Raw genomic sequence first — 27,374 nt, 5'->3', positions numbered from 1 at the left:
ACCAGAGCTTAGTGAATGTGATGTAACTTTACTTTCTTAAAGGAAATACCCAATCAAATGCAAGGAAAATGGGGGGGGGGGGAAAAGAACAGCATATTTTGCTTCCATTTGATTGGATGATGGTCAACAGGACTTCACCTCATTTATGACCTCACAAAGTGCAACTTCCCCTATGAAGTTTGGAGTTTACTTGATTTAAATCAACCCCGGGGGGTTGATTTACTGTTCACTTTGCAAGGAAATGTTCCCTAGAGCATAGTGAATGTGAAGTAGTGCAACTTCACTTTGCTAAAAAATACCCAATCCCATGCAAGGAAAATGAAAAAAAAAAACATTTTGCTTCCATTTGATATGATTACGGTAGTCAGCGAGGCTTCATTTCATTCTCTAAACTCTGAGGATAATTCCCTTACAAAGTGCAGCGTCCCCTATGAAGTTAGGAGCAGGGGCGGACTGACCATTTGGAAACTTGGGCACTGCCCGAGGGCCCGGGGTCAGTAGGGGGCCCCAGGAGATGCCCCTGGTACCTTTTTCATAGGCTTTTTTGAGTTTGGGCAGTCCCCCCCTGGTTAGGAGTTTACTTGATTTTAGTAAATCAACCCCTGGGGGGTTGATTTACAGTTCACTTTGCAAGGAAATGTTCCCTTGAGGTTAGTGAATGTGGTGTAACTTCACTGCAATATTGGGTCATTGATAGATACACATAGGGGTTGATTTAGTAAAGGCGCACAGGCTGTTCACATTGTAAGAGAAGTTGCACTATGCAAAGACATTTTCACCAGAGTTTACTATATGTATTGTAACTTGACTTTCTTAAAAAAAATACCCAATCACATGCAAGGAAAATTGAAAAAAACAGCATTTTGTTTCCATTTGATCAGTGTTCAGCAGGGCTTCACTTTATTAACTAAGCTCTGGGGAGAATTTCCTTGCAAAGTGCAACTTTCTTTTTAACATTTTATATTCCAATCAAATGGAAGCAAAGATGCTGTTCTTTCATTTTCCATGCATGTGTTTGAGTATTTTTTAGCAAGGTGACATTGCACTTCATTCATTAATCTCCGACCATACCCAGAAAATCCGCACGCCTCACTAGACTTTTCTCTACTATGCTCTGGGGATAATTTCCTTTCAAAGTGCAATTTCCCTTTTAAAGTTTTATATTCCAGTCAAATACTGTCTTTTCATTTTCCTTGCATGTGATTGGCTATTGTTTAGCATAGTGAAATTGCACCTCATTCACTCATCTCTGGGTATAATTCCCTTACAAAGTGTAACTTCCCTCATAAAGTGAAAAGTCTACTTGATTTTAGTAAATCCACCCTCTGGTATGCCATCCATTCTCATCAGATTCTGCCAGGTCTGGCTGTCACAGTGTCCCCCCCACTTGGTGTCACCTTCACTTCCTCCCCTTTCCTGTGACCTCCTGGCTGTGACAGCCCCAGGCCATTGTGGAAGAAGATCGCAGGCGATGGAAGCCCCTTGTGATCACAGCACAGAACGGTGATGACTTTCCTCCACGTGCGATGAGGCTGTGCTGGAGGATCGCACAACTCGCACATTTATCGCACGTGTGTTGTCTCCTGCTCGCCTGGCACTGATCGGGTTAATGGGTCAGCAGTGTGTACTGACATGCAGTACAGGGGATGGTTGTGGAATTAGCCTGTGACTAGGATAATGAGGGCTGAGGCTGGCTGCTGGAAGGATGGCCTGTGGATGTCGCCTCCCTCCCCTTCCCTGCCTCCCTGCACTCCTGATTGCACGGCGCCCATCGCATCGCCTCCTAGTCTCTGCCTCCTCCATGTGTCTGTGCGGTAGGACTGGCTCTGGCTCCCTCTACTTCCGGGTTCCGTCATTTTCATTCTCCCGCCGATCAGCTCCACAAACTGAGCCTCTTGTATAAGCCAGCAGCAGCCAACCTGCCAGCAGTCACTCATCTGCCAGAGACAGGCTGCAAAATCCCCTCCACCACCCAGCTCCTCACTCCCTGCACACCCAAGCACTTTGGACTTTTTTATTGCTTTTACTTTGTTACTAAAAGATATTTTTGTATTTATTTGATTTTTTTTTCTTGGTATTTTTTTAGTCATTTGGATCCTGATTTTTTTTTCACGTGTTATTGGGGGAAAAAAATAAAAGAGACAGAGATCTGTAGGGAGCTGTCAAGAGGAGTTACAGAAAGATAGAAGCATCAGAGGGAGAGAGAGAAAGAGAGAGAGAGAGAAGGGGCTGGAAGATTCGTTGCTCATCTTCATCACGATCACCACCATCATCTTCCTCCTCCTCTCCTGCCACCATCCCTCACTCAGCACCTTGACATGCTCTGCCTCTGATTGACATCTGAAGTGGCGGAGCGCCATGAGAGTCCCCAGCCTGGGTACATGTGGCTCTGCCCTGGGCCGGCACTGAACTCCTACATTCGGGACACTTCGCCACACATCGCCGCGGACCACAAAGAAGACCTTTCAGAGAGTTTGGCCTTCCTGTGCAGCATGCTTGTATGATTGTCGGTCTCTGGTGTTGTCGGAGCCGGGCAGAGGAAGAAGAAGCAGCAGCTCTGCTGGATTGCAGAAAGAAAAAAGAGAAACAATTTGTCCGTTTCCCCCCTCACCCCCCCACCCCTGGCCCCCTTTTCCCTTCCCAGCAGCCCGGGACACGGAGACAGCACTATAGGGCGCACACACAGGCGTTTATTGATGGCGCAAAGGGTAGGTTTAAATGCCCTGACACAGAGCAGCGCAAGGCTTGCATGGGGGGTATGTGAGCCCGGGGTGGGGGTGCCATTTACGATTCAGGATGTATATATGTGTGTGTTAATAAAGGATGGATATGAGTGATCAGTGCTTTGTGTGTCTCCTGCACGCCTCTCTCCTGCTCTGTCTCTGACACATACACACACCTCTCTCTCCTCTCTCTCCTCTCTCTCTCTCCTCTCTCGCTCTCTCTCTCTTCCTCTCTCTCTCTCTCTGTCTTCTTTCTCTCTCAGTAGTCAGTGTTTTCTCTTCCTGCTCCTCTGCTTCCTCATGTCAGTCCTATCCTCCAGCTTGATTTTTGCAGCTTTTCCTCGCAGTCGCCGTCTTTCCATCTGCCCATGTTCTAGTTCTTCGGCGAAGAGCTTGCACTTCTTTTTTGTTCTTTTGTACATTTTTGGATGAGCAGTAAAGAGTCCGCACACGCCTCAATGTTCCTGGTAACTCTTCAGCCTCCTCCAGCCGGGACTTATATTTATTTATTGCCCTGGACTTTTCCCAATCAACACTTTTTATGCTCACCTTTTTATCTCATTTCACATTATTTTCTTTTTTTTTTATTTATTATTATTTTCTTCTTTGTCGGACCTCTCGCAACCATTGCTTGTCGTCTGTTACTTCATTTCACACTCGTTTTTCTTCTTATTTTATTACTATTATTATTATTACTGTTTTTCTTCTTTGTCTGGCCTCTTCCAATCAATGCTTGCAGTCTGTCAGCTCATTGCACACTCTTTTTCATTTAGTTTTATTATTATTTTGATTATTACTCTTATTATTTTTCTTCCTGATCAGGCCTCTCACCCTCGGAGCTTTTACTTTGCTCTTTCACGAGTTTCTTCCTTTTTTTGTTTCTGTTTTTGTATTTTTTCTGTCTTTTCTTTCTAATTCTTTGTCTTTCTTTTCTCTGGCAGTACGATGAGTTACCGCACTATGCCATGGACGGAGTGGGGGTGCCAACCTCTATGTATGGTGACCCACATGCCCCTCGACCTATCCCACCGGTACACCATTTAAACCACGGACCCCCTTTACATGCCAGCCAGCACTATGGGACTCATGCCCCCCACCCCAATGTTATGCCCACCAGCATGGGGTCTGCTGTCAACGATGCCCTTAAACGGGACAAAGATGCCATTTATGGGTAGGTACTGCTGGAATCGGGAATGTTGGCAGAAGCATAGTTAGCCTGGTGCCCCCTATATACACATGTCAGATACGTATAGTCAGATCACATCGATGCCCCCTATATACACATGTCAGATAAGTATAGTCAGATCAGATCGGTGCCCCCTATATACACATGTCAGATAAGTATAGTCAGATCAGATCGGTGCCACCTGTATACACATGTCAGATAAGTATAGTCAGATCAGATCGGTGCCCCCTATATACACATGTCAGATAAGTATAGTCAGATCAGATCGGTGCCACCTGTATACACATGTCAGATAAGTATAGTCAGATCAGTGCCCTCTATATATACATGCCAGATAAGTATAGTCAGATCAGATTGGTGCCCCCTGTATACACATGTCAGATAAGTATACTCAGATCAGTGCCCTCTATATATACATGCCAGATAAGTATAGTCAGATCAGATTGGTGCCCCCTGTATACACATGTCAGATAAGTATAGTCAGATCAGATCGGTGCCCCCTATATACACATGTCAGATAAGTATAGTCAGATCAGATCGGTGCCCCCTATATAGACATGTCAAATAAGTATAGTCAGATCAGATCGATGCCCCTATATACACAAGTCAAATAAGTATAGTCAGATCAAATCGGCGCTCCTATATATACATGTCAAATAAGTATAGTCATTTTGGTTCTCCCTACATACAAATGTCAGATAAGTATAGTCACCACAACCCGGTGCCCCCTATACACAGAAATGTCAGATAAGTATAGTAATCCAGTGCTTCCTATACACGTCAGATAAATATAGTCAGATCGGTGGCTCTGTAAACACACATGTCAGAAACATATAGTCAGATCGGTGTCCCCTATATACACATGTCAGATAAATATAATCAGATCGGTGTCCCCTATATACACACATGTCAGATAAACATCTCCCCCATGAAATGATCAGGACTGATAGGGGACAGGGAAGGCAACAATTCAGCTTCCCGGCCATGAGCCGGGCCTGATAATTCCCTGCAAAACATTGCAACTTCATTAGAGCCACTCAGGATTCCTAATACCGACCAATTAAGGATTAAAGGAGCAAATAAAGAGAGGATTAAAAATCAGCTTGTTGCTATGCACAGCAAACCTGCAAATCCTTTATTCAGCAGACACAAATTGTCATATGATCATTAAGATTTCACATGTGCCGTTTTGCTGGAGCAGAGATTATTTCCTGGACCCCATTTATTTCAACATTCTGTTATTTCCCGGGGTCACCAATCTCACACTCTCTCCCTAGATTTAGGATTACAGTAAACATGAAAGTGAATTTAGCTGAATGTGTTGTGATTTATTTTATTTTATTTTTTTTACATAATGTAGTTTTGTCATTGAATGTCTGTTGTGATGGTGGTTTATTGATGGTGGTTTGTTGTGGGGTCCGCACAGACACCCCCTCTTCCCTCTTCTAGCTCTGGTCTTTGAGAAATGTGAACTGGCGACGTGTACCCCGCGGGAGCCGGGAGTAGCAGGAGGGGACGTGTGCTCGTCCGATTCCTTTAATGAAGACATCGCTGTATTCGCCAAACAGGTCAATCATCTCGCCGACTATTCACCCCGGACCGCTGGATGTTTGTCTTATATTCCCTTTATTGCTGGGTGCTTGTATAATAATATCCCCCTTATACTGGGTGCTTGTATTATATCCCCCCTAATACTGGGTGCTTGTATTATATCCCCCCTAATACTCGGTGCCTGTATTATATCCCCCCTAATACTGGGTGCCTGTATGATATCCCCCTTATATTGGGTGCCTGAATTATATCCTCCCTAATACTGGGTGCCTGTATTATACCCCCCTCCCTAATACTAGGTGCCTGTGTTACATCTCCCTAATATTGGATGCCTGTATTATATCGCCCTAATACTGGGTGCCTGTATTATATCCCCCCCTTATACTGGGTGCCTGAATTATATCCCCCCTAATACTGGATGCCTGTAATATATCCCCCCTAATACTGGGTGCCTGTATTATATCCCCCCTAATACTGAATGCCTGAAATATATCCAACCTAATACTGGATGCCTGTATTATACACCCCCCCCCCTAAAACTGGGTGCCTGTACTATATCCCCCCTAATACTGGGTGCCTGTATTGTACCCCCCCCTCCCTAATACTGGGTGCTTGTATTATATCTCCCCTAATACTAGGTGCCTGTATTAAATATCTTCTTTTATTTGAGTATATTCCGTCTATTACTGGGTTGCTTTTATTATACTCCCCTTTTTATTGGGAGCTTGCATTATCCCCCTTATTACTGAGTGCTTCTAATATACCCCCCTTATTACTGGGTGCTTGGATTTTATCCCCGTTATTACTGGATTCTTGTATTATATTCCTTCTATTAATGGATACTTGTATCATATTCCCATTTTTACTTGCTACTTGTATTATATCCCTTCTATTTATGCATGACTGCATTATATCCCAATTATTACCGGTTTCTGAAATTATATTCCTTCTATTAATGGATACTTGTCTCACTTTCATTAATGCATGCCTATAGATCCCCATTATTACTGAATGTTTGTATTGTGTTAATTTATTACGGGATACTTGTAATATACCCCTTTTGTTATTGGGTGTTTTTATCGCAGTATACTCTCTATATTACGGGATACTTGTATTATATCTCATTTATTGCATACTTTAAAAAATATCCCTTTTTTCGGTGGATTCTTAAATTATATCCCTTCTATTTCTGGATGCTTGTATTATATCTTTTCTATAAGTGGCTGCTTGTATTATACCCTTTCTATCGCTGGGTGTTTGTATTATATATCCCTTTATTACTGCATGCTTGTATCATATCCTTTCTAATTCTGGATACATGTAATTTATGCCAAGTATTCCTAGATTTCTCGGTCCCTGTATCATACAAGCCGCGCTCAGGGTAATACGTCATATTTACTAGAAATGTAACTGTTACATTATTTCAAATGTAACTATAAAGTGTTATACTCCAAAGAAGTAAAAACATGTAAAATATCGCTCCAGGAAAATAAGGGAGGAATTGTGGTGTAAATAGTATTTTGGAGTAAAACATTATTACATACAGTATATATATATGAAGAAATATATAGGCACGCATTTCTTCCTCAATAATCATATACATACATTTAATTGTAGAATATAAATATAATACATACATCTATAAATACTGCAAAAGGACGTAGAAGTACACACATGAACACCCTGTCTTTCAGTTTGGCGATGTGTCCACAGACTGCTGGGTAGTAACTTGTGATTGTGTTGTCCCCAGGTCAGGGCAGAGAAGCCCCTTTTCTCCTCTAATCCGGAGCTGGATAACTTGGTGAGTACTCTGTATTAGTGTGCAGTACTGTGAAATATTGTGTAGCAGTGTGTATTCAGTACTTTGTAGTGGTGTTGTAGTACTAGATAGTAGTGTGCAGCACTGTGTAATGGTGTTGGAATAGTAGTAGTGTGCAGCACTGTGTAATGGTGTTGGAATAGTAGTAGTGTGCAGCACTGTGTAATGGTGTTGGAATAGTAGTAGTGTGTAGCACTGTGTAATGGTGTTGGAATAGTATTAGTGTGCAGCACTGTGTAATGGTGTTGGAATAGTAGTAGTGTGCAGCACTGTGTAATGGTGTTGGAATAGTATTAGTGTGCAGCACTGTGTAATGGTGTTGGAATAGTAGTAGTGTGCAGCACTGTGTAATGGTGTTGGAATAGTAGTAGTGTGCAGCACTGTGTAATGGTGTTGGAATAGTAGTAGTGTGCAGCACTGTGTAGTAGTGTTGGAATGGTAGTAGTGTGCAGCACTGTGTAGTGGTGTTGGAATGGTAGTAGTGTGCAGCACTGTGTAGTGGTGTTGGAATAGTAGTAGTGTGCAGCACTGTGTAATGGTGTTGGAATGGTAGTAGTGTGCAGCACTGTGTAATGGTGTTGGAATGGTAGTAGTGTGCAGCACTGTGTAGTGGTGTTGGAATAGTAGTAGTGTGCAGCACTGTGTAGTGGTGTTGGAATGGTAGTTGTGTGCAGCACTGTGTAATGGTGTTGGAATGGTAGTAGTGTGCAGCACTGTGTAATGGTGTTGGAATAGTAGTAGTGTGCAACACTGTGTAGTGGTGCTGTAGTAATTAATAGTGTGCAGTACTGTATAATGGTGTTGTAGTACTGAGTAGTAGTGTACAGTACTGTGTAGTGGTTTTGTAGTAGTTAGTACTGTGTAGTATTGTTATAGTACTGAGTAGTAGTGTGCAGTACTGTTTGGTGGTGTAATAGTGAAGAGTAGTGGTGTTTAGTACACAGTAATAGACTGTATTACTGTGTGGTGGTCTTGTAGTACTGAGTAGCACTTTGTAGTACTGTGTAGTAGTAGTAGTGGTGTTGCAGTAATGTTTAGTAGTTTGTGGTAGTGTGTAGTGGTGTGATGTGACTTGTAGTACTGTGTAGTTGTGTTGTAGTAGTGTGTAGTAGTTGGTAATACTGTGTAGTGGTGTTGTAGTCGTGTGTAGTAGTTGGTGGTACTGAGTAGTGATGTTGTAGTAGTGTGTAGCAGTTGGTGGTACTGAGTAGTGATGTTGTTGTAGTGTGTAGCAGTTGGTGGTACTGAGTAGTGATGTTGTAGTAGTGTGTAGCAGTTGGTGGTACTGAGTAGTGATGTTGTTGTAGTGTGTAGCAGTTGGTGGTACTGAGTAGTGATGTTGTAGTAGTGTGTAGCAGTTGGTGGTACTGAGTAGTGATGTTGTTGTAGTGTGTAGCAGTTGGTGGTACTGAGTAGTGATGTTGTTGTAGTGTGTAGCAGTTGGTGGTACTGAGTAGTGATGTTGTAGTAGTGTGTAGCAGTTGGTGGTACTGTGTAGTGGTGTTGTAGTAGTGTGTAGTAGTTGATGGTCCTGTGTAGTGTTGTAGTAGTGTGTAGTAGTTGATGGTCCTGTGTAGTGGTGTAGTAGTGTGCAGTAGTTGGTGGTACTGTGTAGTGGTGTGTAGTAGCTGGTGGTACTGTGTAGTGGTATTGTAGTAGTGTGTTACATTGTGTTGTGGTATTTTTTCCAGCACAGATTTTGTTGGGAAATAATCTTACTGCTGTGGGAATGACAGAAAACAATGGTGCAGGGGGGAGGAGGTCGGCTCTCTAGAAGTGGACAGGCGGGATTGTCTGTGATTTGGAAATGTGAAAGTGTCACTTGTGTGTCGCTGTCACCTGTGGAGCAGCATGTTCCTCATGGCAGTGAATTAGCAGGTAGGACATTCATCAGAAATCTCAGGGAACCAGGGAGGGGGAAGATCAGAGTGACTGAGCCATGACCAAGGAATAAACCAAAAGTCTGGATAATTAATACCCCCTCCTGTCAGGGACACCCTGGCCTGTCCGAGCTGGGGACCGACTAGGGGTCCCGATGATCTGCCTCACCTCCCATAGACCACACATCAAAATCCATCCATCCACAGGGAGACTTTCCTCCCCAGAATAACGGCTCTGCTTTCATTGCAGATGATCCAAGCCATCCAAGTCTTGCGGTTTCATCTCTTGGAATTAGAAAAGGTAAATAGATTGTTTTCATTACGGAACACTTACTTCTGACATTCCGTTTAACGTATGGGGCTTTACAAGACATGTGCCCTAATGTAATTCTACTGTATTTACCGAGAGATCCATCCAAACACCCAGCATGGCCTGATCCACAGCTGTCTGTCATCCACACTGCACAACTGGACCAAGGATTACTCTTGGATTTATTATTCACCTCCACATAGCTTGCACTGACAATTATCTATCTATCTATCTGTCTGTCTATCTATCTATCTATCTATCTATCTATCTATCTATCTATCTATCTATATTTGAGGTGAATTATAATCAATATTATTTGCCCAGGTTGTTTGTGTATATAGATATATAAATATATATCTATATACATATACACACGCATAATCTTCTGAGTAATATTTCTTTTTATTTATTTATTTTTAAAAAGTGCTTGATTTCTTTTTCAGTGTGCGATATTCAGCTCATATACGTTATTAATCCGCATAATAAGAATAATAATGCTGTGGGTACAGCGGAGATATGACACCACCGCTATCTCTGCCGTCGGGTTCAATTATGCGAATTTCTTGTGGACATTTAATTGAGCGAAACTAATTCGCAGCGCTAAAGCTAATTTGTAATGCAGTTATCTGTGAGCGGAATGTGGCACCCAGATGCCCCCGGAGGAGTGCTCCCTTGCCGGGCACTGGAGCCCACTTGCCCCTGGAACATGGCTGTGAACCCGGACTGAGGGAATAGATGTGTCCCCTCATGTGGATATAGAGATATCGGATACAACAGGAATAAACTCTGTAATGGTGGCACCCCTGGGCACGGATGACACTTGGTGATCCCGGGTATTGGGGGGGTGGACTGGCAGCTCCATACTCTGGTGCCCACTCTAGTGTGTTCCCACTGATCATGGCCTACTCCCTGGTCATTACCTTCACCCCACAATTCCCTTCAACCATTTCTGCTCCAGTCAAAAATTTGCCACCAATTGTGTCCTATATGCCAATTTCTGATCGCTTTCTTCTCCCTTTTCTCGCTTATTTCTTCTGCTGTCTCTGCACATTATTTCCTTCTTCTCTTATTCTTGAAATTCCATTTTTCATGCATCTTTATTGTTTATTCTCTGTTGTGGCCTCATCTTCTTTTCTATTCTTGTCCCTTACCTTCTCTTCCCTCACTTCTCTTCTCACATTTCCCTTACCATGTGCCTTATCATTATCTCTCCCATTCCCTTATTTTCTCCCCTTCCCTCTCTATCCTCCCTTACCTCACGTCCATCTTCCCTTACCCTTACCCATGTCTTTCCTAAGCTTTGCTTGTCCTTTTCCTTTGTCTCCTCTGTTTTGCGTTACCTCTCTTCTCTCTTCCTTTACCTCTCCTCTCCCTTACCTTTCTTCTGTCGTGCCTTGCGTCTCCTCTGTTTTCATTACTTCTTCTCTGTCTTCCTTTACCTTTCCTCTGTCTTGTCTTCTGTCATCCCCTACCTCTCCTCTGTCTTCCCTTACCTGTCCCCGTCTTGCCTTCTGTTTTCCATTACCTTTTCCTCTGTCTTCTCCTACCTCTCCTCTGCCTCCCCTTCCCTTTTCCTCTGATTTCCTTTACCTATCCTCTGTTTTGTATTGTTTGCCTTTCTTCTCCCCTCACCTCTCCTGTCTTCCTTTCTGCCTCCTCTGTGTTTCCTCTCCTCTTCTATCCCCCTTTCCCCATACCTCTGCTCTGTCTTTCCTCACCTCTCCTTCTCCCCTCAGCCCTTTCCTTCTCTCCTCTCCTCCTCTCTACTTGTTGCTGCCCCGGGTCTCCAGAGAATAATATCTGCTGCTACAATTTCTTTATTGTTTCCTTGCCTGCAACTATTACAGTCCTTAATGATAGTTACTCTTGGAGGACACTCTGGCTTGTTACTCTTTCCACCAAAACATCATGCTTCCCTCTTCCCCCCACCTCCCCAGGTCCACGAATTGTGCGATAATTTCTGCCATCGATACATCAGCTGTTTGAAAGGAAAAATGCCCATAGATTTAGTGATTGATGAGAGGGACGGGAGTTCGAAGTCTGACCACGAAGAACTGTCGGGATCCTCCACTAACCTCGCAGACCACGTGAGTCCCCTCTTCATTATTGCATCTGGTGATGGCCTGCTGATGATGATGATGATGATGATGATGATGGTGGTGTGTGCTATGTACAGCCCTGTGCGGATTATATAGTGGCCGGGAATGGTGGATGTATTGAGGGATGAGTATCCTCTCCACGTGCTCTGTGTGTACACATCACAGTGTGTATTGCTGGGCACAGTCGTGCAGTCTATGGTGGTGCCCAGGGCTCAGTCCTAGCTTGGCTCTGCTCGTTTATTTCCAGCCGTGTTAACCCGTGTGCTGCTGAGGCAGATCCCACAACTATTCGGTTGTAGTGCATATTTCATTTTTGTGTTTTTCCCCTTTGGCGATTTTTTTTATTGGGTACAAGGTACACACCAGGCAGGCGCCTGGAGCCCCTTCTTGTAAAGGATCGTAACATTTAATGAACCAATAATTGACTTTCTATTAGGGAGAGCTGGAGAGAATTATTAACAGCGGCATTACAGGTTAAGCATTGATTTCTAACACTTTAATAATTCGGCACATTAAAAATCAGGCTTTTTATTGAAGGTTTGACAGTAGTCAGCTAGGGACTGAAGTGCTGTGTTCCTGAATCCTTGTTATTATGGTGTTTCTATGACTGTTTATGGAGCTGTAGTTTATTATTGTTGTCTGTGTTATCACTACTGTTGTGTTTTGCCATGTGACCTCCACTGTGTAATCCTCCTCACTATAAATAGAAAGTAGACTGTTTTTACTTCCCAGTCTTGTGTCAGTATTAAGTGATTATTGAAAATCAGACTTGTCTTTGTAATTAACTGGGGGGTTTTCAGGAGGATAAAAAGACCCTGAAAATGGTCCTTACCTTATTGTATTATCACAGATATATATATGTATTTAGTAATTAAGTATTGGGTCTTCAAAGAAGATTGAAAACCTGAAGTAATATATACATTGTTGTATGTTCATCACAGTTATCTAAATGTGTATATATATATATATATATATATATATCAGTACATTGCATGTTCATCACAGTTATATAATATATATATATAATATATATAGAGAGAGAAAGAGAGTTTTCATTTTGTTCCTTGTTTGTGCAGTAAAATGTGAACCGAGTTCCAGGACATGTTCCTGCCGTGGTCTGTTTCAGGCCGCTGATCCAGCTCCAAGTTTTTGTTGCCAAAGGTTTTGAGGATTTAGGAAGGGATGAACAATAGACAGGATCTGTATATATACTGCAGTACATGTATACATTCCTCCCCCTCTGTAAAGTACAGCTTCCTTTCCCAGTACAGTCTAAAAAGCTCATGTCCCGCTTAGTAGATTACACACCCGGCCTGTTTAGGGTCTGACAGATGGCAACAGCTAAAGCCAATTTACTCTGCTCCTTAGTAATAAGGAACCTTTTTATAGTCCCAGTGAACTGTATGGCTTAGGTGACCGGGTCAGTTTTATCATTTTTATTTTTTTTTCAGTATTTTGCTTTTTTTATGTGTCAAAATCAGCTATAGCAAATACATTCAGTATATTTCTCATAAATATAAAAATTAGCATAAAAATCAACTGATGTGGTATGTAGCTAATTTTAACACTGTATTGGTGTGCATGGTTGCAATATTTTTTTTTTTTTTTTTTTTTTTTAGAAGCAATAATACGTAGAAGCTAGTGACAAGTTACTTTTTATTTTTATAGAAAAAAAGTTGCCTAAATGCACGTTCTGTTTTGTCAATTTCAGAAATGTAAATGATGCAACACGTTAAAGTGTAAAATAAATGTTTTATGCAGGTGTTAGCATACATCCTTCATTACCTTCTGTAAAGTAAACAGTTTACATAAGATTCATTGCTTTATTTTCCCTATATCGTTTTACTTTCATATATAGTATGGCTTCGGTGATTTTTTTTTGTATAGTTATGTGTTCTGTGAAAAATATAATATATTTAATGTTTATAGTGTTTAGATTGAATGGTAGACTATAATGCAATAAAAACAGCTAAAAAAAACAATTGCTAGACATGGCATTCGTTTTCTTATTTTTCAACTATTTAATTTATTACAGAAGTAGAGTGTTGGCATGAGTTTTGTTTAAGTATTTGTATACCAGCTTCACTGGAAATAGTAATGTTCAACTACCTGTTACTTTCCTAGTGATAAATATATTTTTATTTTATTACGAGCTTTAGTTGTGGTATGCCCATTCTCTGTGTGACGTATAGTTAAAGGCATTGCTTGCTTTTTTATTTCCTAAAATTAGGTGTTTTTTTCTATATTTTTTTTTGGTGTGGGGGGGTGAGCATTGTCACACATAAGAATAGACTATCTTTTGGCTGCTAAATCTTACCACATTAAATTCCACAAAGAACCCTGTTATCCAGGAGAATATGATAGGTCTTTGGGCACAGTGGAACATAGAGGGATAGATTGGGCTTTGATGCTGGTGGCTGGTTCTGATATAGTCCTTAAAGGTACACAGTGTAGCTTAGTGCATACGCCTTTAAAACCTAAGATTGCTAAATGTTATGTTTTGTGCTGTAACTTGAAGCGCAGGGCAATGAGCCTTTTTGTCTACTGTATAGTCTTTGCACAGTGACTTCTTATATTGAAGATGTAGTGTGCAAATGTAATATCAATGGTTCATAAAATCTGTTCAAAAACATCTACAAAACAATTATGCATTAAAAAATAGGATTTTCTTGAGAAAACTGACTGAGGTACAAATATGTCTTGTAAATAACAATTTTTCTTATTGAATCAGCCAAAGAATTGACAAATAATTCATTCACTGCTTTCCTAATGCACATTCAAACCCCTATCGGCATAGTCACGCATTGCAGTCTCCTCTAATGTAAAGATTCTCATCCTTCCTCCCTCTTTATAGTCATGTAAACTCTGACATGCTCTTGGTAAATACTGATTGTTCTAAAAGCAAACAATATAATGATGGAATAAGTGATGCCAGCTTACTTAATCCCACTAACAAACAACTCATAACTATATAGTTATCAAAGGATCTGCAGCTGCTGTCATTCATTGTCACAGCTTTACCTAACTGCTTAAAACTGCACTCAGCAAGCAACTATACTGACTTATATTCACATTCACTCTCAGGCTCAACCTATTTATCCTAAGGCCTGGCTCCAGAATGAACCCTTTATACCACTCTTGGCCACTTGTGAAATTGTCTCATATTTATCAGCCATATATCACATAGAAGCTGTATCAGTATAGGGTGATACATCAATGTATATTTGGGGTATTGGATAACTTACATCTGATCACCAACTATCAAATATTAAGGAAAGGGATTAACATGCAATATTGATAGTTCAAATTAATGAGGGTTTACCTATGTGCACATGAAACATATAATTCTTGCACAGAAAAACAGTGGCATTTAATGTATTTCTATTACATGCTTATGTTAGTCTGTGTATTAGTTAGAACTTCTTTTTTCATATGCTGCTTACATTTCAAGATGTAGGAGTTTAGGTACAGAATCTATTTATTCCGGAACTATACTGGTACACCTTTACAGTAGACCGGTCTCGGAACTGCCAAATACCCAGTATAGAAGTTCAGGGCAGCCAGATAAACAAAAGCTGATTTCTGATTGGTTGTTCAGGGTAAGAACGAATCACTGATATTTGCAATATTGTGTGAGTATATATGGCAAGCCAGTGACATATTGTCCATTCTCAGATATCTGTGGTATGCTGGGACTTGTAGTTCAATACCAGTTTGCAAGCCACAGGTTGTTATAGAATTTTTGTTAAGAATGAAAACACTAATTGTACGTACTTTATCTTTTCAATTATGAAGACTGGAGGTATCCACACAAGGCCACTTAGCAATATTTATATTTGACTCTCCAACCTTCTCCTATGTTTCCTTGCTTGCTATGTGTTTCATTAAACATGGTCGTGTTCACCGTGGTAGGAGAAGGCATTACATGACTTGGTTAGCAAGGGAGTAATCTGATTAATGTTTGAAAATATTTAGAGTCGCTTGCACCTGTGTTTTGGGTTCGTGTGGATGTAGTGAACTCTGCATTTTCTAATTCTCCTGAAATAAAGATTTGTGATTTCTTTTATACAATATGACAGCATTATCATTATGGAAGGCTCAATTGATTGCTTATTGTGAGAGCTCAGCAACAACGCCAGGAGGTGCAACTTTGAGAGGCCTCTCCACTCATAATAACATTTGTTCCTTCCACTTGTGAGGTTACCTGAGGTCAGCAAGAGCTTGTTGTTTATATGGCTTATGTGATGAACATTACTACTTTAAACACATTTAGTGGATAAGGAAGCAGAAAAAAGAGGGAAGGTGTCCATGCGTCTCTATATCTTCTAGTGTGGTACTGTAGAAAGATTAGGATTTCTTCCATTGCATGATACCCAAGTGACAAACAGTATTATGGGGGGATTTACTAAAAATGACTGCAAAATCTGGTGGAAATTTGCATAGGAACCAATCAGCTTTCAGGTTTTATTGTCAAAACGTAACGATACAAGCTGAAGTTAAAAGCTGATTGGCTACCATGCGCAGCTGCACCAGATTTCGGTTTTAATAATCCTCCCTCTATGGATCATCCACTACTCTGGGATATCCACTAGAATGTTATGTGAAAAAAGTAAGGGTTCACAACCTATTTCTCATGCTTTTTAGTGGATATGAATATGTGAATGTTTTGGTTTCCAAAAATAGTAAATTAAAAAAAAAAAAAAAATTCATGACATGCACATTACTAAAAAACAAAAAATAAATCTCTTTTCTTAATCTATGTTGAGTGTGTTGGGAAAGGTGTTACTTAGATATGTGCAAACTGTGGGCACTATGTAATCCTGTATAATAATAACAATAATATGTCACCGAACTACACAGTTTCACTTTCATTTTTTCTAATTCTATGCCACTTTTGCCAGTCTGCTATAGCATAGTCTGTTTGGGCTGTTGGTTTTCAGGTATCTTACCAGGTCCCAGAAATAGTAAGAGGCTTAGGAGCATGTTGCTTTTATAGTGGTGTGTGTTCACTACTAATAGTCAGTAAGTCTTGGAGGAGTTAAAAATCCCTGAACGTGGCCATGTTTGATCACAAGGCTGTGTACAAATAACTTTTAATAAGTCAAGCTATTAATTCTTTACTGTACTCAATTATGGTGACTATTTTAATGTATCACAAAATGTTTATAATTTTTGTTAGGTTTGTATCATTTACACCAGCTCAGCCCAGTACGTTTTTTAAGATATATATATATATATATATATATATATATATATATATTATTTATTTTTTATTTAAATTTCATCTTTGAAATTACCATTTCTTTGCAGATTTGAGGTGTTAATAATCATTTTTAAATCACCTCCTCATTTATAATCACGAGGAATCAATATAAAAGATGTGCATGGTAGGCTTACATTACAAAATGTAATGTTCATTTTTAACAACAGTCAAGTATATAATGCTGCTTGCTAATGTAAAACTTGTATTGTGGGAAATATAATAGGCTACGGATTTTATGTTGCGAAACTGTTTTTGGTGGATGGAGCATTGCCCTTAGTGTCCTCTTGTTGGGTTATATTGTGCCATTGTATCTGGATACTTGGGGCTCTCGGCCTGCTTTCTCCTGGATTGTATGTGCAGTTGCTGTGGACTCTGTGCCTTCCCTCAATAGTATGGGCATTGTGTGTGTCTACTGGCACTGTCAGACACAAGTTGTTTCAGGTGCGGAGCCCACATCATGAAAAACTGGGCTTCATCATTCAGACACATTCACAGCATTTTAAATACCACTAGCTCATATTTATTGGTCATTCTTAGGGTGTTATCCTATTTTTTTCTAATTTTACATTTCCTTTTTTTAAATTAATGGATATCCAGTTTTTGATACTATATAGAAAATAATTGTAGAAAGCGTCATAACTGAATCTGACAAAAATATATTTTGACATTCGGAGTGAAATTGATCCTCTGTGTACATACATTTTTTTTTGTGTTACATTACAATTATACATATATATATATTATTATTATTATTATTATTATTATACAGGATTTATATAGCGCTGACAGTTTGCTCAGCGCTTTACATTATATATATATATATATATATATATATATATATGTATATATATAATTTTTTATCATGCTGTAGTGAATTTTCTTGAAAGTGCTGTAATCTTTATACTGGGCAGTAGATTTTGCTTATGTTTTAAGCAGTACCCATCATACATAAATTTATAACACAAGGCCATTTATTAAACCCTATTAAGGTAACACTTCATTACAGTAGATATAAAATATATTAACCTCTCATAACAATGATGAATTGTTGGACATATGACTCGCGGGATGAATCCAGCTAGAAGAGTTTTATTTCCGTATGTAAAACTTCAACACGTTTTTAAACTGGAAAGACAAAAGTAAGGATTCGTTGGAGTGATGCGGAAATGAAGCTGGGCTTTCATTGGTTGGTTTCGCTTAGATGTATTGTTGATTGTGTGTCTGTGTGTTAGCTGACTACACAGTTGTAAATATTCTATACCTAATATTTGTCTTGTTTTTATTGCTATTATTTTGTCATTGTTTATATGTTCTTATATTTGCACAAAAGCCGATATACACTTATGAGGGTTGATCAGTGTAGTTCAGCAACAGTTGTTTACCCCTGCTTCCTAATAGTGTGTAATTGCCATGCTCCCTTTGATATATTTTACTAGAGCGCAAAAGTTTTGCAGCAGCTTACCATTCATTATGGTTCAAGGTTCGCGTACTCTGAAATGAATAATTTTTGATGGTCTTGTTTACTTTACTGGCTGTGTTTACTTCACCAATTCAACCAATGTAATGAGAATGAGAAAAAAAAAGGTTCCTTAGGTGTAGTTGAGCAATACAATAATCAATTGGAATTGGGTTCCACAAAAAAGTAAATCAATGTATAGTAATACATATCAAGTATGGCTGGTAAAGGCTCAATCCACCCAAAATTGATATTTTATCTTTTGGTAGATGCTAGCTACTTTCAGCTTCTCAGTGATCTATTTGCAAGGTCACTGGGCTATCCCATAAGGGTATCCCATACTTCCTGTCAAAAAGTTTTACTTTACATATGTAGATAGTGCATTGGGTGGAGGAAGAGTAAAAGACTTCAAAGAATTGAAAGGAGAAATTAGGTAAGGTCCTCACCACTGGAAATCCTGACATGGAAAAAAAAAAAGCCTGTGGGCGATATGAGTTTTGGTAATGACTCTGTAACACTGTTGATAGCTGTACCAACATTTTTTATTTCAGTAATTTAGTAAGTGAGTTTCAGTGCCAATAAAAGTTGCCAGTGCACTAATTTCATATTATTATTATTATTACAGATGCTTACATAGTGCCATCAAATTTATGCTTCGCTTTACATATATATATTGTACATTCACATCACTCAAAGAGCTTAGTCTAAGATCCATAACTCACATTCATATATACACATACTAGAGCAAACTTAGACAGGAGCCAATTAACCTACCAGCATGTCTTTGGGGGGTGGGAGGAAAATGGAGTACCTGAAGGAAACCCATGCAGGCACAGGGAGAACATGCAAACTCCAGGCAGGTAGTGCCGTGGCTCGGATTCAAACTGCTGACCCTAGTGCTGCCAGGGGGAAGTGCCAACCTCTTAGTCACTGTGAGAAATGAATCCCAAATTACATTTTTAATAGCGGGTTAAATAGAATCATACCTGGTAACTGAATATCACTAGTCAATTTTTACATACACTGTTAGAATTTTTTTAATTAAGTCTTTAACTTTATTTAACCTGCATAGTCCCATACTGGACAATATTGTCTTTATAACTTGTCCTCTATTTTTATGGCACGTCTGGAGGAAAGCTTCAAGTGCAAAGGTCAGTCTCTGATGTAAATGTGGTTTAGTTCATTTCTGAATGGTTTGTTGTCCTAATGGCCGATAGGTAATTGCCATGAGCATAAAGTAGCACGTCTTCTAGGGTTTGTAGATCTGTAAGTTGAAGAATTTCAATCATTTCAGGAGCGTGTCAGCCTATGATGCTGACTTGAGTGAGTGCCTGTATGAAGATAGTATATTTAGGTACTTGCTAAAACACAGAATTGGACTGTCAAGAATTTCCCGGCGTTTGCTCCAGGCCAGCTTCTGTTAACTGTGCATTGGGCCGGCCTGTTATCTGGAACCTGATCTAGGAGGCCTTATATATTATTAACAATGACCAATGAGGAGACTGGGTACAAATTTTGCTGCTTAATAGTTTTTTTTTCTTTTATTTCTTTGTTAAGTTATATAGCCTTGGGGTTTATTGAAAGTGCAGTTTATAATAATATAGAAACATTGTGTAATCTGTGAAATAAAGTTACTGTGGACAACATTACATTTTTTCAGTTTTCTAAATAGATCAACTTAACTGCAACCAGTGACAGCTACACTTGAACTGTTTTGTTGGATCCAATACCATTCTTCCTTCTTGGAAGAAGTGTCCATTTATGTTTTACCCTATTATTTCTTCTCTGATTTCAGGGATGTGTTGGTGCAGACTGTAGTTAGTCACCCCTCATTAAGTATCATATATAGTAAATAAGAGTCTCAGCTGTAATGAGTATAATTTCATATTTCTGTGTCGCCGGGAGGTTAACAATGGCACTTGGTAAATAAAAACAAATGTATTTTTAAACGTATGTGGAATTATGTTGAATGGAAAATAGGGGTGATTTGCCAAAGGCACAAACCTAACCCCAGGTTGGTAGATCTTTGTTCCCTTCCTAATCAGGATATGGGAATTTTTCATTTAAAAGGAAAAAAAAATAAGAATTCTCAGTCTATCCTGAATGGGACCTGCCAGAAATAACAGCAGCTGCAGAAAGTCTGCTCACATGTGAATCTGTTGAACTGATGCAATGTATATGGTAGGCATTATTGTGTGTTATCTAATGGGAGTCATACTGTGAGTATCAGGAATTACACTGCATGTGAGGTGGAATGATACTAGGAGCATATGATGGCAATTACTCTCTACATATGAGGAATAGGAACACTGTGTGATCTGTTTCATTATAACAGACGGCACAGAAATATCGTAGTGCTAAATCCTATATCACATGAATCTGAAATCATTGTACCTAATTGTTGAACTTTGTGTCAGGTATGTGTATTGGATTCTGTGTATAATAGTGCACTAATGTTGGCTATATGATATGTAGGAAATCTTGAGCAGCATGGCAGATATGTGCTTAACATTCTAAGCTTACAGCTCTGAAATACTGCTTTAATTTTCCACCAGGGAAACTAACTGCAGGAATTATACACTTTGTTTTCTCTGTGTTTATGTGGGTCCACTCTGTGTGCTCCAGTTTTCTCCCACATCAAAAGAAAACATACTGGTAGAGTTATTGGCTGCCAACCATATCTAGTCCTGGGCTGTGTATGATAGGGGCATTATATTGCAAGCTTCTACAGGGCCATGGATTTATGTGACTCTATAAAGCAATATGACTAATTTACTAAAGGAGTAGAGAATGTTCACTAAATAAAGTCTTAGTAGATAAAGCGACGCTGTACTCACTTTGAATAAGCAATCATGTGCAGCAGAAATTAAAAAGAAAACAGTATTTTTCTCTTGCACATGATTTGATAATTAAAGTGAACACAAATATATTTTCTTCACTGAGCTTAGTGAAAATGCACTTTACATTCACTTTGTTTAGTAAGCAGTCTTTATTCTTTTAGTAAATCAACCCCAAAGGTTGGTGCTCTGTATAGATATTAGATATAAATTGCAATTGAAAGATAGTTGAAGCTCTTTTTTTAGGAAGAAAAACTAACTCTGTAACATCAATATACTGTGTATAAGAGTAAAAAAATTGGAGTGACATGGCTATTGGGCCTTATTGGGGTATTTTAATATTTTCTGCTTTGTGGATATAAAATAAAAAAAATATTTTAGAAACTAACTCTCCACAGATTCTGATTCTGGGATAGTTCTATACCCATCTTCGGCGAAGATACACGTGAGATGTTTCAGTGCCTGATAGCATGCTATTAACAAATGCTTTGCAGTTTTGTAGAAGTCAGTAGTGGCAGTTCAAGAAAGTATTTCCACTGTCAGAGATAGAAATGAGCACAGGTTCTCTAGGCAAAGTTAGAAACTGATTCCTTTACTAAGTCTCAGTTTGGTGCTCCTGAGGAAAAGCTCAGCAAGGGCGTGTGCTACTAAGAGATTCTAAATTCACTTTTAGTGTAGTCAAGGCCTCAATTTCCAACTATCAACAAAGCAGCTCTGTGATGTCTATGGCTGGTTACTTTGCAAGACTTTTGCAAGTTGACATAATGTTTTAAATTACATCAGATGATATCAATGGTATGTTTTATTTTTACTTGTATGTAAATTGCATATATAATGAATGTGAGGAAACGTGATGTATGAATATTGTACTAGTATATCTTTGAAATAGTTAAAAGTAGGCACTAAAAGAGCTGGTAAAACAAAACATGAAAAACATGCATGCATCTCCTAGATATCATTGACTTCAAAGGCCTCTTCATTCCTAAAATATAGTTTGTACAGAATTACAAGAAGTCACAGTCTGTGCTCAATGCCTGACTCCTCCAGTACTCTTATCTAGTGAGCAGTGGACCTTGCTGTGCTGGGAAGAATGTGCCCATTGGATTCTCTGCTGGGATGATAAAATGGGTACAGGGGTGGAAGTGACATGGCTTACAAGACTATTGTGACCTCTCAATGTATAGTTCCTGTTATAACACATACTACATACAGTACAAGCATACTGTATAGGATGTGGACAGAGATATATGTCTCTTGGGAAACAATAAATCTACAGTATTCCCCAGTGATCTTGTGCTTAAAATTAAAACTAGAATGAAAACCTTTTGTTTTGTCTAAAAGAGAAGCTGCCAACAACTTACAAAGTAAACATACTGACACTATGTTTGTGTGTGCTTTATATTAACAGCAACTATAATATATATATATATATATATATATATATATATATATATATATATATATATGTGTATGTATATTATATATTCTTTTTTTTTCCTGTAGATGTACAGAATAATCTTGTATGGAGTAATTTATTAAACAAAAAAGGTGCAGCTCTATATGCTGTTTTATAGTTTTAGCAATGTCCAGAGATGTTAGTAAATCAATATTTTAACCTTCCCAGGGAGAGAGTTTGCTGATAAAGTCAGGTTTTGCAGGGCAGACTATTGTGTAAATGAGAAACACATTCTAGGCGCATAGATCTCTTGTGGCAGTGCAAGTACAAGCTCTTCCCATATTGTCTCCTGCTTTTATATTAATTACAACTTGCATTATCAGCTGCGGGGCTGCGGCCCGGCAAATAGAAAATGCCTTCCCAGGGGACCTTGCTTCTTGGATGTCTTTTTCATCCGCTTTGTATTGGGCTGCTCAATATTCCCAGCTTTTCACCTGGAAACTCTGCTCTTTAATACAATTAGATGGGTGCAGGAAAGGAACATTTGTAGCCTGAATTATTAAGGTTTCTGTTGAATATCTGCCTATGTACCCACAAGCACGCTGTATAGTCACTTTTATGGGTATTATATTTATGTTTAATTTATTGCTGTTATACTAGTGTTCACAGGAAAAGAAGAGGTAGAATCCATCTGCCTGTCTGCCTATTTCTGTATGTCAATACTGTATCATCTGTGATTTATAATTAAATTTTCCTGGATTTATAATGTTAGAAAATCCGAAAATCCATGCTATTATTCCCCTTTTTGTTCTGTAGGGGGGAACAGTCACAGCTCTGTGCTGTTGTCACTGCATAGAATAATTAACCTTTATTTGCCCATTTGTTGTCTTTGTATGTATATGGGATTATTCTGTGCTTACCCATCCCCCACAAATTTTGCACTGGGAGATAGCCCACTTTGTCCTCCCTGTGCATTGAAGGGGTCTCATTGTGCGTTATCTTGCTTTTTTTCTGTTTTGATGATTATGTATTTTCTAGGCTTTTTCCAGCACAGTTTTTAATGTCTAGTTTTCAGTTTTCTAGCCAAGTATCGAGCCGTGCTAGTCACGAAGATTTGTATCCCCAACAGCTATTTAACAACAAAGAGTGAAGGGTTAACTTCAGCAGCAACTCTTATTAGACTATTTTATTTTCAAAAAGTATGAAATCAGCTAGAACCCAAACAACCAGATATTAGCTGTCAATAATCTACTCCTTCTAAGATGCTGAGAGACTATCAGTGATTATTAGGCTCTATCATGGACTGCTCATAGATATACAGAGGGAGATTTACTTAAAGTGGATCATTCAGAATCTGGTGCAGCTGTACATGGTAGCCAATCAGCTTCTAATTTCAGTTTGTTCAATTAAGCTTTGACATTAAAACCTGGAAGCTAATTGGTTAATATGCACAGTTGCACCAGTTTCTGTGTGCACCAGTTTTAGTAAATCTCCCCCAAAATATACAGTTTGGCCATTGCCCAGTACCTTTGAATATGGAAGACACTTCTTTGGGGTCAAGAACTAATTACAAAGGATTTTCAGAAAATTGCCATGGTTTAACCGCAGTACAGCTTGCCGCATGAATACTTGCTCAATGCATAAAAATGGACACAAAATATACTTACTGGTTTATGTTGTGATACTTCTATGCCTGATGTGTCTGGGTAGTCTTCCCGCATGGCACTGTCCTTTGTGCTATGTGTTTTAAATTTCCCATCTGATTTTTCAACTCTTGCTTTACAATAAGCTTCCAATGACATTTAGAAGCAGCATCATCACGAAGCCAAGGAGCAGGCTGGGTCATTTCAGCATGGAAATCGTATTATTGATGCACTTTTAGGCGTTTTGTTGCCTTTTACTTTATTATCCAGACTTGCTGTATGCTGCCTTCCTCTGTCCAGTAGTTATTAGTACACAAGTCTTTAAAAAAGTCTTCCAAGTAGCAACTATAAATCTGCACACTGCCAGTGGTGTAATAATTTACCTTCGTTTCCCAGGAGCAGATGTCATACTTATCATGGAGTTTTGTGGCCTATTTGCTGGCATTATTAGGGGAGTGTAGGATTGCATTCACACTGGGTGGGAGCTGGGACTCTGGTTGTTACAGTGTATTAATTAGCCTGGGTTATTAGCACATGCAGGTGACAAGTAAGGCAGCTGTTTCAAGTGTTTAAGGAATGCATCCACCTTGCTTTCCAACAACACAATTCATTGTCTAGAATGAGGCCTCCTTGTACCCTCCAAAAGTAATAAACTTGAATTAAATGATTTACAGCTTAAATGCATTTTCACTTGAATGTTGTATAACTTTACGTTATGGTATATAGTTTGTTCTTCCTCACAAGCTGAAACACTATAGGTAATTATTACAAAGTAGAAGGTATTTGGGGTATTACTATGTTGTGGATAAGGACAAACAAGAAGGCAATATAAATGAGTGTCTGTGTTTGTGGGACTTAATTATCACACAGGATTTATATAGCACCAACAGTTTGCTCAGCGCTTTACAATATAAATGAAAATCATGTCTGCCTGAAATGCCGATGAATTCAATTTTTACACTGAACACTGATTTATGAAATGCACCAAAAAATGTTCTGTTTGAAGGATTTGAACAAGACAGTGGGGTTATTTGCTAAAATTGCATGGTGCAAAATCTGGTGCAGCTCTGCAGAGAAACCAATCAGCTTCCAAGTTTTATTGCCAAAGCTTAATTGAACAGGCTGAACTTAGAAGCTGTTTGTCTACCATACACAGCTACACCAGATTCTGAATACTCCAGTTTTAGTAAATCTACCCCAGTGTGATTATTGTGCCAAATAATGCAAAAAAAAATCCTACAACAGTTTCCGCCAAATAAATAATTTTTTTAGAAAACAAATTGGTCAATATTTGGCAACAAGCTCTTTGTGCTGTGACATAATAATTTATATTAAATGCAATTTGCCACAATCAGATGTGCCATGTGCCACATTGTATTTATCTACAACCACCAATCATTGTTTACCTGGTCCTCTGTATATTGTCTATTTACTCTGCCAGCCACAGTGTTATGCCTGGATATATTTACCATGGGAGCATTGCAGGTCTTTTAGGGGGGGCATCATTTTTAAGTGTAACTTTAGTATTTATCAAGGTCCCTATCTTTGTTTAGGTTTTTTTTATCAGCTGCAAAATTTTGCGAAGTGTTAAGCATAACAGACAAAGATTGCTCGATGGAAGGGGGCAAGCATGTAGGAAACTCTATTTAGGATTGCCTTTTACTGATATGCCCCCAGCGGCTTCATGCTGTTATCCTTATTTAGCTTGCCTTGTATTGTATAAATAAGTGTATTGTCAGTTCAGTTTAAAATGAATTACCTTTTGTTTCATCCTGATAGGGTTACATTACAGTGATATGTGACAGGATAGGCTAAAAAGGGGTAACAGGACCCCCTCCAAAAATGTAGGTGCTCTAGTTGGCCCTGTTGGCACCACCCAGCTCAAAAACCTTCAACTGAAAAGTCAAAGAAGCCAGGTGGGAAATTGTCGGCCAAGCAGTGAACGCATTCTAACAGATGCATTTGCTATTTGTGTATGCATGCAGCTAAACGTGCTATGACGTCCTGAAAACAATAGCTGGCAGTGGAGATTATTACATATTGTTTGGTGTGGATGGAGGAATCTATTTGATTTCTCTGATATAGAGATCTATGCATGTATGACTAGCCTTAGGCCCGTCCACAGTGCCAGGTGTATGATATAAACAGGGATACAGGGAAGTACCTACTAAGTGTAGCATAAGAACTGTTTATTAGAAACACAAAATTGGCAATTCTCATTGTAAAAAGTCAACAGACTCAGGTTTGTGATATGACTGTCTTGGGATATGTTAGTTCATATTGCACAGTAGCTTCAATTTAAATTACAGGCATATTTATATCATATAAAAGCTGTCATGGCATTACATAGTCTATTATATTTTGTACTCATTTATATAACAGAATTGTCTTGCGCACACCATACCATCTGCATTCAAGTTTTCTTTGCTTGATTCTCATTATTTGCCTGTTTTTCTAAGATTGTATTTCCTTTACCAACATTTCTCTGATAGGTGTGCTTTGTCTTGCAGTCCTAGTTCCAATCTCTCCAGTAGATATTCATTTGGTTGTGTATATGAACAGTAGGGGATGTTGGCCCCCATACTGTGAAGTCAGGCAATTTAAGTCTGAAACTTCCTCCAGGCTTGTCTTATCAGTCATTTCTGCACTGCATAGTCATTTTAGATTGAAACTTTCATAGTGTATACTCAATAGCACTTTACAACAAGGAATGTTAAATCTGAGAGTTGAGCAGCTACTGTAAATCTGAAATTCCTTCTGTCAACCCGAGTACAGCATCTGCCTTACTTTCTTCATCCCTGTGACGTCATATGTTGAACAGCAGGAGTCACTGCCATCTGGCTAGCCCATTGCCAAATGGCCCCTGAGAGGCACTGCAAGGTCTATGTTGTAGCTAATGAGTTGTCTTAATATAAGCACAAGACTTTTTAAAGCTGCCTGAACATGTGCAAATCAGGCTGAGTAAAATTTCTCCCTCTTGGTGGCGGGCAGCCCAGTCTGGAACAGATTTGACCATTCACAGCCATGGATAAATCTGACAGGTATGGGAGGTCCATACAGATGCCAACTGCTGATATTGTGCAACAGACAATAAATGTGATAACTTAGGAGCCGCTCATATACCAATGCCACCATTTTAATAACTGAATCATTCATTCCATCTAAACAGAGCAGATAATTATCAGGAGGGAAGGTTGGTGGTTGCCCATAT

General features: G+C 39.2%; 1 protein-coding gene across 5 annotated transcripts in view; it reads left to right on the top strand.

Annotated features, from left to right (window-relative positions):
- Nucleotides 1–27,374, top strand: part of MEIS2 (Meis homeobox 2) — a 192,027-nt gene that overhangs the window by 1,849 nt on the left and 162,804 nt on the right. Inside the window, exons 1-6 of one of the 5 annotated variants that reach the window (XM_089671297.1) lie at nucleotides 1,827–2,708; nucleotides 3,665–3,894; nucleotides 5,336–5,477; nucleotides 7,211–7,261; nucleotides 9,410–9,460; nucleotides 11,407–11,556. In XM_089671297.1, the coding sequence (XP_089527423.1) occupies nucleotides 2,697–2,708; nucleotides 3,665–3,894; nucleotides 5,336–5,477; nucleotides 7,211–7,261; nucleotides 9,410–9,460; nucleotides 11,407–11,556 (636 nt within the window). In that variant the 5' untranslated portion in view covers nucleotides 1,827–2,696. Of the gene's footprint in view, nucleotides 1–1,826; nucleotides 2,709–2,884; nucleotides 3,191–3,664; nucleotides 3,895–5,335; nucleotides 5,478–7,210; nucleotides 7,262–9,409; nucleotides 9,461–11,406; nucleotides 11,557–27,374 lie in introns of those variants that run through there. The other 4 variants (XM_089671296.1, XM_089671295.1, XM_089671294.1 and 1 more) reach the window with 4 other exon arrangements.

The sequence above is a fragment of the Staurois parvus genome, unplaced genomic scaffold (genome assembly GCF_062004578.1).
Source record: "Staurois parvus isolate SC_StPar_1 unplaced genomic scaffold, SC_StPar_1.0 ptg000104l, whole genome shotgun sequence".
NCBI lineage: Eukaryota > Metazoa > Chordata > Amphibia > Anura > Ranidae > Staurois > Staurois parvus.
Note: the sequence above shows the minus strand (reverse complement) of the source record. Positions and strands in the feature narration are given on the sequence as shown.